Source organism: Sitophilus oryzae, unplaced genomic scaffold, assembly GCF_002938485.1.
Source record: "Sitophilus oryzae breed Bouriz unplaced genomic scaffold, Soryzae_2.0 scaffold_1442_pilon_pilon, whole genome shotgun sequence".
Lineage (NCBI taxonomy): Eukaryota > Metazoa > Arthropoda > Insecta > Coleoptera > Curculionidae > Sitophilus > Sitophilus oryzae.
Window position 1 is genome coordinate 6,684,749 of NW_022146107.1, and position 14,409 is coordinate 6,699,157.

At 31.1% G+C, this 14,409-nt stretch overlaps 1 protein-coding gene across 1 annotated transcript in view; it reads left to right on the forward strand.

Moving 5' to 3' along the window:
• Positions 1-14,017, forward strand: part of LOC115877169 (protein kinase C, brain isozyme) — a 91,779-nt gene extending 77,762 nt beyond the window's left edge. Inside the window, exons 10-15 of the mRNA XM_030893327.1 lie at positions 4,409-4,500; positions 4,593-4,794; positions 9,781-9,969; positions 10,023-10,163; positions 10,945-11,123; positions 12,591-14,017. Of these exons, the coding sequence (XP_030749187.1) occupies positions 4,409-4,500; positions 4,593-4,794; positions 9,781-9,969; positions 10,023-10,163; positions 10,945-11,097 (777 nt within the window). The 3' untranslated portion in view covers positions 11,098-11,123; positions 12,591-14,017. The remainder of the gene's footprint in view (positions 1-4,408; positions 4,501-4,592; positions 4,795-9,780; positions 9,970-10,022; positions 10,164-10,944; positions 11,124-12,590) is intronic.
• The last annotated feature ends 392 nt before the right edge of the window (positions 14,018-14,409 follow it).

The window sequence follows — 14,409 nt, forward strand, 5'->3', positions numbered from 1 at the left end:
AGTATCAAGTGTGCATATTATTATACTCAGGAGACCGAGTTCTTTCAAAACTTGAAATAAAAAAATGCAGGTCGGTATTTAAAAAAATTAAGTTGGCCTCTGTATCTCACAAATTATCAGCAAATTTGAAAATCCAAAAGTACTATCAGATAGCCCTAATAAAGTTTGTATGAGAACGCGTAATCAGTTTTTTGATTTTCTAAAAAGTAACGACGGGAAAATATAAAATTGATTTTCCAAAAAATCCGTTTTTTCCGAAAAACTCAGCAATCCCTGAAATTTTTAAAATATTTTTGATAGCATCTTGATGAACATCTCAAGGCGCAACTTTGCCCCAATTTAACTATCTTCGTATCTATTACGGTTTCCGAGATACCAATGCTCGTACCTCAAATTTGTAGCACCCTGTGTCACTTTATAACGACTAAGTTCAGTTTAATCTTTTATTGCTTATTAGCGCCACTGTGGTTATTTAATGAACCCTTATTTTTCCCTTTTAGGTGACCACGTTTCAAACAAAGTCCCATAAGAGATGATTCTCCATATCTTTACCCTCCATTGGAGGTTAATCCGAATCTCAAAATAAATAAAACATACCTAAAAACCTAGACAATTTTTTTACACAATTACAGAAATTAAATTTAAGTTATTAATTTTTAAATTAGAATTTAAGCTTATTCTATAGTACTTATAGTACAGGATCCGGCTGCATGATTGTTACGCTCATTGTACGTTATCAAGACCTAATTTTTACGTATATTTATGAATAGGAGAATACACTTTTCACAGGGTGCCTGTCAAAAACCAGCCGCAACTAGGTGTTGCCACATTTCAAAGTTTTTCCTACGAGCCCGGCAACAGTGCGTCGGGCATCTGTAGCTCCTATAATAAAAAAAACTTTTTTTTGTATTTTTTATTTTTTTTATTAAAAATCGATTTTTTGTATTTTTGGTTTTTTATTAGGCTTGTCCAGTGACGAATATTTCTCAACCAGGATAGCTTTCTTCCACCTATTCCCATTTTACCTTCTTCGATTTTATCCTGGAGAATTAGCCGCTGAAAGTGATAGCGTTCTCCACGTAGTATGTGTATCAAATAGGCTATTTTCCTCTTCTTGATGATTTCGAAGTTTCGATTTCAAATCGGAATAACTGTTCTTAAAATATGTGAAAAATGTGTTTATTTTTTAAAGTTTGATGCTTTTTAGCGGACAGACGTAGCACTTTTGTATAGAGGTAAAATTGTGTCCAGTGAACTTATTTTGAATCCAAAAGTACGTAGTATTTTTGTGTCCAGGAAATATTGGGACACCCTCTAATTTTTGTGGTTATTCCGGTTTTTAAATTGTCTTTGTTGTTCCATCAAGTTTCAAATATCTTTATTCATCTACTCGTTTTTTTTCCGTTGTTCCATTATCTGTGAGAAGATTTTCATTTGTGTTCTTGAAATCTTGCTCAATGTTTCTCAGCGTCACTTGTACTGACAATACTTTCCAATTCTTTATTTATATGGTTTCCCTAGATTGATCTCGGAATAATTTTGGATCTAAGTTTCTTGCTTTCTTTTTTTTATCTTTACTCTTATACTCTTATGTATTTTTTTATTTAATTTTCTCAAGCTTGGTCGTTTAGGTTTGGTAAAACGCAACATGATGTTGGCAGCTACATAAAATTAGCCAAGAAATTTGTGGGATAATGCAATATGATCGAAAAAAAGGCGTCAAAGACGGTTGGGGAATGACAATGGATAATAATTTTGGCGAGGTTAATCTCTAGACGTCACTACTACGTCAAAACTAGTGACATATTAATTAATTATTTAAAAATCATTTTTATATTGAGTAAAAATGAATTTTAAATGGTGGCCTACTGCCCATTAGTCTTAGGAAAGGCTGTAGTAAATGATATATTGGGCTTGTCCTCGCTCAAATAATCAACAACCGTCTTCAACAATTCCCCAGCCGTCTTTGGCGACGTTTTTTTTTCGATCGTACGGTATATATTATTAAAAACGAAAATATTACTTAATTCGTGTTATATCATACATTTATATTACGTATCAAAACGTTGAAATTAGCAAATTATATGGTATAGTGTTTTAAGAATATGTCGATCGTGCACTAAGGAATTGTGAAAAGCCGACTTATAGCAGTCATTAATATATCTAATAATCTATTAATGTTACCCTTCATTGTATTATTGTTATGGACTATGCTCGTCACGAATGTTAAATTATAGGTACTGTAGATATAGATAATCGATGTTAGTAAATGGAGCTTACTCTAATTGCATTAGCTTATTTTTGTATTAGCGTGCATAATGAAATTAAAGTGAAAGAACGTAAAGAAAGAGTTGTTTAAAGTAAATTAAAGGTAGCACTTAATCTAATTTATATATAAATAGGCTTAAAATGATACTACGTAATTATTCTATATATTTAGAGTCTGTTTATTATAATAAATTAATTATCATTAAGATTATAGATTTTAACAATAATTTTATGTAAACGAGTATTACGGAAATGTTTGCAGGTAAAAAAATACTTTTAATTTTTTACTAATATGTTAATGGTAATAATAGACTTAAAAATAGTGGGTATCTAGATCAGTTCAGTCTTGAATTGGTACATAATTAATCTCAAAGTAGAATTAACCTCAAAGAATTAATCTCAAAGTAGGTAATTAATACTATTGCTGATACCATACCTTTTTATTATACCAATGCCTCTAGTTTTATCCAGCTGTATATTCCTACTTCCAAGACGTAGTTTTCATCGAACTTCGTGTTTCTATAGGCTTGGTGCAATCTCCGCCGGTGCCGCCACCTCCGGAGAATATCGTAAATAACGAATACATACAAATACACTGGTTCAAATTGCGAGTAAACGAAAAAAATAGTATATAATTATTCTAAAAGTGTTAAAAAATATAATTTGTGGAAATTCTAAACAAAAAAATAAAAAGGTAAATATTTTGATATCTTCAGAAGGTCTAACTTGCATTATAATTTATAATTCTAGTCAAAAAAATATTAGATGAGTTTAACTACGGTAGCAAGCATAGTTTTCTCACCGGTTTTGCTAGTGAAGCATAATTGGAGCTATAACGATTTTTTAAAGGTACATAATTATAATTTTAGAAGATGTTCATAAAACATTTAATCACTAGTTGATACAAAGTTGATAAAAAAGTATACCATTAATATTGCATAAATTACATTTCATCCTCTCATAGTATATGTCTATTTAATTTTTTGATTATGTTACGAGCACTTTGTTCACTCACTTCGTTTCGTCGAACCGCTTGAATCCATTTTTGCTATTGATCAAATCGGTGAAAGAAATTATGAAGCTATAAAATGTTGTTTCGGGAGAGTTGAATATCCGGGAAAGTTGAGTTATTGAATGTTATTGCACCCAACAATGCCCTAATTACGCTCTCATTTACGCAACATTTTTGGACAATTTTATTAACATTTGAAATTATCACAACACAACAAGACGTCTAGTTCGAATTCTTTTTCACTTATTTTTTACTACCCGAAACCGCAACTAATTTTATATGTGTTTGTATAAATTTCTGTATATTTTTTTCAACAGTTGGTGTTGGGTTTTTTGAAAGTTTTGTTTAATAAGCAACATAAATAAACATAAGTAAAAATTAAAAACAAACAAGAACATACAAAAATCATATACAAAAAAAACATACAATGAGTTTAAAGCTTTTTGGTTTTACCTCATTAAGTAATTTTTATCAGGTAGTAATGTATAATTTGAAGTTTGACTTCATATAATGCCATCAGTTAAATATTCTTAGATTACAGTTGAGGGTTGGAACCTTTGGTGTTACACAGCAAAATAAAAACACTAAATCACCACAATACACCAAAACTTTTACTTTTACACTGGACGCGCGTTTCGCTAACCATGTTAGCATCATCAGCAGATGATTATAAACTGAGTTTTATAATCAGTTTATAATCATCTGCTGATGATGCTAACATGGTTAGCGAAACGCGCATCCAGTGTAAAAGTAAATGTGTTTTGGTGTATTGTGGTGATTTAGTGTTTTATTTTGCTAAATATTCTTAATTATAATTACATTCTTAATAATATTAAAAAAAACTAAATTGCTCTTGAATAGTTGTACATATTTTCTTTATTTTAAATAGTTATGTCTTTTTTGTTTTTGACGACGAAAGGAGATATACTTCCTGAAACGTTAAGCATTCTTTATCGGTTAAGCAAATTTTTTCACTAGTAAAATACCACTGACAAATTGGTTTCCGTTTGAATCAGTGCTGAGGTGTGATAACAAAAAATATTTTTCTTGTAGATTTCCCGCTAGTGGCGAAAAACCTAGAATTCTTTTTTAGACATAATATTCATATAACCTTTATTTTTGTTTTAGGATCGGTTATATTTTGTTATGGAATATGTCAATGGTGGCGATTTAATGTTTCAAATTCAGCAGTGTGGAAAGTTTAAAGAACCAGTAGCCGTGTAGGTTATGATGTCTTAATAATTTTTATATATTTTACTATGATATTTGATTTTTTTTCGGCGATTCTATAACAAAAAATTATTTTTTTTAGATTTTATTCCGCAGAAATTGCCATAGGGCTTTTCTTCCTGCATAGCAGAGGAATAGTATATCGAGATTTGAAATTGGATAATGTTCTTTTGGATCAAGATGGTCACATTAAAATTGCAGATTTTGGCATGTGTAAAGAGGGAATAAATGGAGATAAGACTACAAAAACATTCTGTGGCACGCCTGATTACATTGCTCCAGAGGTAAAAAAAATGTTTTATATACAAGACGTAAATGGACAAGTGCGAAAAAATTCAGGAGGCGATTTCTTGTTAAAAAATAAGAGATTTTCAAATAAATTTTTCGATGTCATGTTACATGATGTCACAGACTAACCTAAACAGATGCGACAAACAATGCAAATGTAAAAATTACATTTTGGCGAATGCGCCAGGCAAATTTTTCCGTTAGATTTGTCATATAGGCGAATTTTACAGCGGACCAGCAAAGTAACCTCCATTCGTTTACTAAGAAACCACGCCTCCTTTGTGTAGAAAATAGAGAGGGAATTTTGTAGTTCGGAATCAAATAGAGATGATTTTAATTTCATTAGTTTTTTTCAATTTTTATACATTCACAATCTATACCTACTAATATATAAAATTCTTAAGTGACTGACTCACTGATTAATCACGATCCTGCTCAAACCACTCAACGTAAGAAGCTCAATTTTGGCATAGAGGTTGACTCTAGGGTGTAGAGGTTCGATAAGAAGAAATTTTTCGAAATTCCAGTTCCAAGGGGGTGAAACCATCCCTCAAATATTACAATATTTTTTATTTAAAAAACGGTCAAGTTTCCGAAAAAACGCTTAAACACGTATATTTTATTTTGTTTTTTACATAATTTAAGATTTTTTAAAAATGTATACAGGGTGTTTCGAAAAATCTGGTCATTGATTAATCACTATCCTGCTTAAAGCGCTTGACGTAAAAAGCTGATTTTTGGAAAACGAATTGACTTTAGGGTGTAGAGGTTCGATAAGAAGGGATTTTTCGAAACTCGAATTCTAAGGGGGTGAAACCACCCCTCAAATATTAGAATATTTTTTATTTAAAAACTGATGAATTTTTCGGAAAAGCTCTTAAAAACGTATATTTTATTTTGTTGTTTTACATATTTTAAGATTTTTTAAAAATTTATACAGGGTGTTTCATAAAATATGACCATTGAGTAATCACGATTCTGCTTAAACTGCTTGACGTTTAAAGCTGATGATTTTTGGCAAACGGATTGACTGTGGGGTGTAGAGATTCCATAAGGAGGATTTTTTCGATTCCAAGAGGGTGAAAATGTCCCTCAAATATTACAATATTTGTTATTTAAAAAACGGTTAGTCTTTCGGGAAAACGCTTGGACACGCATAATTTATTTTGTTTTTTACATATTTTGAATTTTTTAAAAAATCATACTGGGTGTTCAAAAGTTGGGTAATTGATTAACTACGATTCTGCTTAACTGCTTGACGTAAAAAAAATTATTTTTGACAAACAGATTTTTCGAAAGTCAAATTCCAACGAGATGAAACTACCCGTCAAATATTACCAAGTTATATAATAATATCGCCATATTGTTTTTCTCAGGCTCAGGACATAAATGTGAGAACATTTTATCCAGTTTGTATGTTAATGGAAATTTTTGAAAATTCCTCATCTCGGGGATGATATAGGGGTGAAAGTTGGCATGAAAATTTATTACTACCTGGCATAGAAGTATAATATTTTTACAAAGTTTATGTACCTAGTTAATAAGTCGATTATTTGATCGAACTGTATGTCTATTCGATTTTTTCGTATTAGAAAATCTAGGTATTTTCGGAAAAAAACACCCACAGTTTTTGATATAATTTAGTCCTAGAAAATCTAAAAAATGTATCTTCTTCAGTTTTTAGTGAAATGTTTTCTCATCCATTGAAAGCACATTTTTTTAAAAGCATTTTAAATAAAATCAAAACAAGAAACTTAAACTGAATAGATGAATTAACTAAAACAATATTAAGAACACCGTGAACTAACTAAATGTAAACCAACAAAACCCAACGGAAAATTAAAATCGGAAACAGCTAATAATAATGATGTATGTAATATCCATGTGAAACAACTGAAGAAACTGACTTAAAAATCCCCTGAAAACCTTCAATATTCCCATCTTAGATTCCCATATTCTTTTTCTAGGACACTGTTGCCAATTCTACTTACCAATTTGTATAAACTATATCGGTATCACGGCACATGCAAACAATATGCCGTGTCTGTATCATAAAAGTACCTATTTGCTATATAAAAGATCAGCTGCTAAATTTTAAATCAATTTAAAATATCAAATAAAATGATAGTAGTGCATAAAACTATTAACAAGCAGGATATAAAAATAATTAAAGATAATTTAAGCTATCTAATAGTAGATAGACTTTAGATTAATATTTGAAATTAACAGCTGGAAGTACAGCTAAATACAAACGGCAAGCTGACAACAAAGATCCTATTCTTTAAGAATTTTATATTTCTGATATTTTATATCATTTCTAATTTTAAAGATATGGTCATTTTCTTTATACATATGTATTGATCTTAACCCATTGTTAAAGTTTGAAAATTTCTCATACTTTACAAATAAATATTAGCTGATATTTCCTAACATCATGTAATTATAGTTATTTATTATTATCCAGGAGAAAGCGCTAATACAAGAAGTACATATAATATTTAATTCTCACATAAAAAAAATTCAAGCTGGCAATCTCGCTTTGACTTTATTATCGTACGTCGGCTGCGACGGCCAGACGAGGCGGCGCGGTGTATCAAAGGCAAGGTTAAATGCGAGAAAGAACGAAAGAAATCGAAGCTTCGGGAAGGGGGTGTGCGGGAACGATTTGAAGTCACCACGGCTGTTTGTTTGGCCGAATATTTTGCCTTCATCGACGGTATCGCCGCTCTGTCGTCGCACTTCCGAACATAGGTCTTTTTGAACACAAAATTTCCCATAAGGTGTCGCATCTGTTTAAGTTAGTTTGTGATGATGTATATTTCTTACAGAGTTATTTAGTTATAGGGTCACCCAAAATGGCAATATTATTTGTCTACTTCTAAAACGACTAGCGCTAGAAAATTGAAATTGGCAAATGGAATTTTTTTAAATTGCGTTCATAAAATTAATTTTATACAGGGTGTTAAAACTCACTCCTATAACTTTTTATTTTTTCAGATAAATAAACGAGATTTTGTATGTTAGTATATAACACAAATCAGGACTGATTGAAGTATTGAATTGTTTTCGGTAAATTCCTGTTTTACCGGAAATACCTACAACTTGTGATTTTCATATGTCACTCTCGGTATTTTTTACTTTATTCGATAGAAAATGACACTATGAATAGAATGACATATCGTATGTCAAGTTTTGAGATTTATTAGTTGCAGTTAATGAGTAACCTTAATCTTAGTCTGCAAGACTAAGACTAAGGCTGGACCAAGACCAGACCAAGACCAAGGAAGTCTTAGTCTTGTTCTTGCACTCTCTTAACACTAAACGCAATAAATTTCTAACATTAACAAAACATAAATTGAGTGAAATGCAGAATAATATTGCGAGTTGATTAATTGTTTAAACATCCGGTATATGACAAATAAAAATTCTACCTAGAAACGCGATTTGATTAGTGACATACTTAAATTTATATTTTCTAGTGCATGCTGTTTTTTAAATAAGTTGTTACAATGTGATTTTGGGCCACCCTATACATGGTAAGTCTTACATAAGTGTAAATATTTTCAGGGCTGGTAGATCCCGATAAAAGAATCATATTTTCTCTTTACTGTTTTTCAAATCAGTCCAAAATAACCGAGTTATTCAAGTTTGATTTCTTTAAAAAAATATATTTAATTAAAATAAAATTGAGAGCCACAGATACGACTTTTTCCATATTTGCATACGCTTTTATAGTACGAGAGCTAGCAACGTCGGGGAAAAACAAGTATTTTAAGACGTCTGGCTCTTTGATATATCTTTTAATATGCTCTCTAGAACAGCATGCGGCCCGTCTGGCTGCCGGTAAACGTTGCGTTCCCTACTGCGCATTGAAAGAAGATCCTATATTTTATTAGTCCTTTAAATTCTAGTATTGAATATAAACCGACCGAGTCTCCATAGCTCAGTGCGTAGAGTTTCCGACTGCGAACCGACGATTCAGCATGCTGGAACAGCATGCGGCCCGTCTGGCTGCCGATATCCGTTGCTTTCACTACTGCGCATCGGAAGAAGATCCTATATTTGTTTTTTAATTTAGTCCTATTTTAGTATTGAATATAAATCGAACATATCTCCAGTGCAGTGCGTAGAGTTTCCGACTACGAACCGACGATTTAGAGTTCGAATCCGGGTCAGGAACAAACACTTTTTTATTTTATTTTCGTTTTTATTCTGATAGTAAAGTATTAAATATTTGTTTTTTTAATCACCAGAATTATTTAATACTTTACTCTCAGAATATATACGAAAATAAAATAAAAAAGTCTTTGCCCTGACCCAGGTTCGAACTCTGAATCGTCCGTCGGTTCGTAGTTGGAAACTTTACGCACTGCACTGGAGATATGTTCGATTTATATTCAATACTAGAATTTATAGGACTAAATTAAAAAACAAATATAGGCTCTTCTTCCAATGTGCAGTAGTGAACGCAACGGATATCGGCCGCCAGACGGGCCGCATGCTGTTCCAGAGAGCATAGTAAAAGATATATCAAAGAGCCAGACGTCTTAAAATCTTCTTTTCTCGAAAACGTTGCTATATAGCTCTTAGACTATTAGTTCCGCAACCATAGAGTAAAGCCGTAATCATGGTAATATCAGAGATTAAGAAATTATACCGTGGGAAAATTTGCGGTGAACAGGCAGTTCTAAAAAGTTTTCTAAAATATACAGGAACATTTAAAAGGAAATGCGCGATTTTCAACATCTTTTTTTGCAAAAAAAATCTTATAGACGTATCCTGGGGTCGAAATATATCACCTCTAAAAATATTTGCACATATTTAATACTCACCCTTTATAGCAAAATATCTTCCATAGAAATAAATATCATAGAAATTGTAAATGAACCCTCTCCTATTCTTCAACAGTCATCCCCTCAATTTTTAGCATTTATTTATTTGCAGTCTCTGTGTTTTACTATTAATAATAAATTATTCCTCAGATTATTTTGTATCAACCTTATGGTAAGTCAGTCGATTGGTGGGCGTATGGAGTACTACTGTACGAAATGCTAGTCGGTCAGCCACCATTTGATGGAGAAGACGAAGAGGAACTATTCGCTTCTATCACAGATCACAATGTTAGTTACCCTAAAGGATTATCGAAGGAAGCAAAAGACGTGTGCAAAGGAGTGAGGCTTAAACAATATCTACTGTTGCCGATTTTATTATTGTACTTTTCCAGTTTCTAACTAAAAACCCAAACAAAAGGTTGGGATGTGGAAATAGAGGAGAAGAAGATGTAAGAGGTCATCCATTCTTTAGGAGAATTGATTGGGAGAGAATTGAAAATAGAGAAGTACAACCACCTTTCAAACCAAAAATTGTAAGTAGATATTTGCAATTTAAAAGAACTATATACAGTAAGGCCTAGATAATCCGAACACTCAATATTTTCACCCTGTTCGGATTAAACAGGCGAGGAGTTCGGATTATAGTATGTATATATTTTACAAATTGTATATATTATATATATATATATATATATATACATAGTATGTATAAACTTAAAAGTAAAAAGAAACATTATCTACGATATAATGTTATACAGGGTGTCCAATGGTGTGGGGGTAGTTTTTACCCTTCCCGTACTTTTTCTTGATTTTTGTGAATGTCAAATGTTAAAGCACTTAGCAAAACATAGACACCCAAAATTTCATTCAAATCGGAATAACAGTTATTGAAATATGTGAAAAAATGTGTTTATTTTTGTAAAGTATGATGCTCTTTGACGGGCAAACGAAACACTTTTGTATAGAGGTAAATTGTGTCCAATGAACTTATTTTGATTCCAAAAATACGTAGTAGATCTATGTCCACGGAATATTGGGACACCCTGTATATCTAAAACTAGTAGTTTTTGTAATATTTCAATTACTTAAGTCGGAAATCAATTAAAAGTCGGAAAATTTAGAAGGAAAATTTTCTAAATATGATGAAAAAGATTTAAGTAATTTATTTGAGCTAGATGCTACAGGGTGTTGAAAATATATTTATGAATTTGGGCTATTCTATTTATTTTTTAACTGGCACATTTTTATGCCTAAAGAGCATATTGGTTTTTAGAGAGAAATCAAATATATTAATATCCTTTTATATCCTTTCAGAAACATCGTAAAGATGTGAGCAACTTCGACAAACAATTTACGTCTGAAAAAACAGATCTCACTCCAACTGATAAGCTGTTCATGATGAATCTCGATCAAACAGAGTTTATGGGTTTCTCTTTCTTAAATCCAGAGTTTGTCCAGCATGTCTAAACAAGACATTTACCCTTATTTTGAAGGTATATTAGCGTTATATAAACTCACCGGCAAAAAAAACCGGCCACTAAAAACTAGTCCCAATTTCAAAGTTGGATTTCTCGCGAACCAGTCATTAGATTTTGATGATTTTTTTTAAATTGTAAATTAATTCCTTCTTAACGGATGCGACGTCAGAAATTTTTATTTCGAATTTATTATTTTTTGAGCGTATACAGAGCACAACAATAAGACAAAGTTTTTTGTCCGAACTTTGTAACACGGTGTAGGCTATAGTAGCTATAGTAGCTATTGCTAAATCAAATCACATTGTAGCCTCATCTTTTGTGAGCATTTTGTTTTTTTTTTAATCACGACATTATCTCTGTTTGTATTGAAGATACGCTGCTTTAAAATGAACGTCTCGGAAAAATACTTCGCAGGCAGAAAGATTAATGTGTAAATAATGAAAGCAACGGTTGTCAAATTAAAGAATGCCATTATCTGTGATGGATGTTGCTCGTATTGTGGCTTTAACTGAGAATGGCCGAAGTCAACGTTATGTGTTTGATACCCTGGTTATACCTCGACAACAGTCCAGGATGACTGGATTCGGTATATGGAAACGGGAAATTTCACCAGTCGATTGGGTTCCAATAGAAAACGGAAGACAAATGCAATTGACGACCGCTTTATTGTCCTGAATACTTTAAGAAATCGTAGAATTACAGCATTTCAGAATCAACATCTGCTACAAGCCGTGCGTGGAACTCAAGTCAGTGAGAGAACAATCCGACGAAGACTAAAAGAAAACAGCTTGTCTGCAAGGAGGCCAGCCACAGGAACCCAGCTACTTTCAAGACATCGTCGAGCACGTCTTCAGTTTGCGCGTTTAGATGTGAATTGGGATATTGAGCAATGGACTAAAGTCCTTTTCAGGGATGAATTGCGGTTTTGCCTGCGGACCATTTTTCCGAGACGTTCGTTTTAAAGCAGCGTATCTCCAATTAAACAGAGATAGTCGTGATTAAAAAACAAAATGCTCACAAAAGATGAGGCTACAATGTGATTTGATTTAGCAATAGCTACTACAGTTGCTGCACCCTACAGGGTGTTAAAAAGTTCGGGCAAAAAACTTCGTTTTATTGTTGTGCCCTGTACATGCTCAAAATATATTCGGAATAAAAATTTCTGACGTAGCATCCGTTAAGAAGGAATTAATTTACAATTTAAAAAAAAAACATCAAAATCTAATGAGCGGTTTGCGAGAAATCCAACTTTGAAATTGGAGCTAGTTTTTAGTGGCGGTTTTTTTTTTGCCGGTGAGTGTATTATGAGTGTTTTTACTTATAAGACATTGAATTAAGTAGAATAGTTATCTAGAAACTCATATTGATAGCTCCTAACTAGAATGACAGTTAGTAACTGTTACCCTCGTACGTACGCACTAATTACTTAGTTATACGTCGTCACTGAATAGATCCTTACATTTTCATCTTTTTTTTTTCCAGTTTTGGACAGTTGATGCTAATTGGATTTATCCTACTCTTGTCATGAAGGTCTTTCAAACAAGAAACAAGATGATACTGTTCTATTAGAAACATATCTATTTTATATGAATTACCTCTCAGCTGTTTCGAGTTATATTTCCGGCATTTTACACCATCTATACATTCCATTGGCAAACTACATTATACATTGTTCATAATCATTCTTGAAACTTCACGAGTCGTACGCGAGAAATGCATTTTATTTATTCTAGTCATGAAATCTCACAATGTTCATATTAAAAGAAACACATAACTTATAGTTTTTATATATTTATGGTATGTTTTAAGCAATCTATCTAGTTTTTAAGTTAAAATTAAATATTCTTACTTACGTAATATTTCAAATAGAAGAATGAATGTTTTGTATTAACTGACTTATGTAATTCTAAAAATCTAGTACTGGTAACATTTCAACTAATCAAAATTAAAAAAGAAACTATTAACAGTACTTAACTATCTTTAATATTTTACTAAATCAAAAGTATATTGTGTGTGGTGAAAATATTTTTAACTTTTCTTTTTTTTTTAAGTTCGACACTCTGTCTCGTTGAGATACACAATAAATTAATAAACGTATGTTTTAGATGGTTAGAATATATTTTAATTTAGAAATTTATTTTGAAACCTTTTTCTCTTTAAATTTTCAAAAGCTAAAATCCACACACATTAACAACTTTTTGCTTCTTTTAATAACTTTATTTTTTACATCATAATATGGGTGAGTTTTAAAAGAGTGCTAATATTTTTAGGGGTGGTATATTGTAAAACTTTTAGTTAAAATATATAATATTTTGATAATATGACAATATAGGTACTAGACTAAATTTAGAGGAACGTTAAAAAATAGGAGTGGTTCTTAAATTTTCAAAGTATAATAATTTGAATATTTAGAACTTAATTATGAAAAGCGGTAAAGAGAAAATATATTTATTTTGTCGAGATTTACCAGGCCTGAAAATATTTGTACTTTAAACTCACCCCGTATATTGGATTGATTTCAATGAGAAAATGTGAATCATGGTCATATGAATTATGAATGTTTAAACTCGTAGTTAAATATCACAAAGTGATTTAATTGCTTTGAAGATAAAAATAACGATATTATATTTTATTCATATAGTGTCTAATAAATAAATACAAATAGTTAAATACACCTTCTTACAACCAATTTATTTTTAAATTCATATGTATTTCATATTTACAAAAAGATTCCTTCTTTAGGAAATTTATTAACTACCAATAATATAATTAATTCAAACTGGTATTTGTACTCGGACCAAAAAATGCATGATCAAATATTATAAATTTGAATTAGACACTATGTTTTATGATAAACATTACTTTAACGTTGTCTGTTATATGTATATTCTATCTTGGTCTGTGATAATAATAAAATTGAACTAGCAATATTTCTATTTCAATCTATCTCAATAGTTGATTTTAAAAATACAATTTTTTGTTATTTTTTTAAAGAGTATTTTTATATTGATATTTCCGATCGTTGAGAAGCTTTCCTATTTGTTTATTTTAAGTATTTTTTTTAAGTCGCAACTCCCTTGTTTTAGAAAATAGTACGTGCAACTTTTTTACATAAAAATTTAGACTTTTTAGTTAGTTAATTTTGAAACTTAGTAAAGTTACTACTAATATCTAGGAAAATTCGAGCTAAAAGTAAAAGTATATTATATTTAGACTTGCCATGACTGTGTAGACACTTAAGTACTATGAATCAAGTATTCGAAAATATTCATAGATTTATAAGCTGCTACTGGATTGTCTA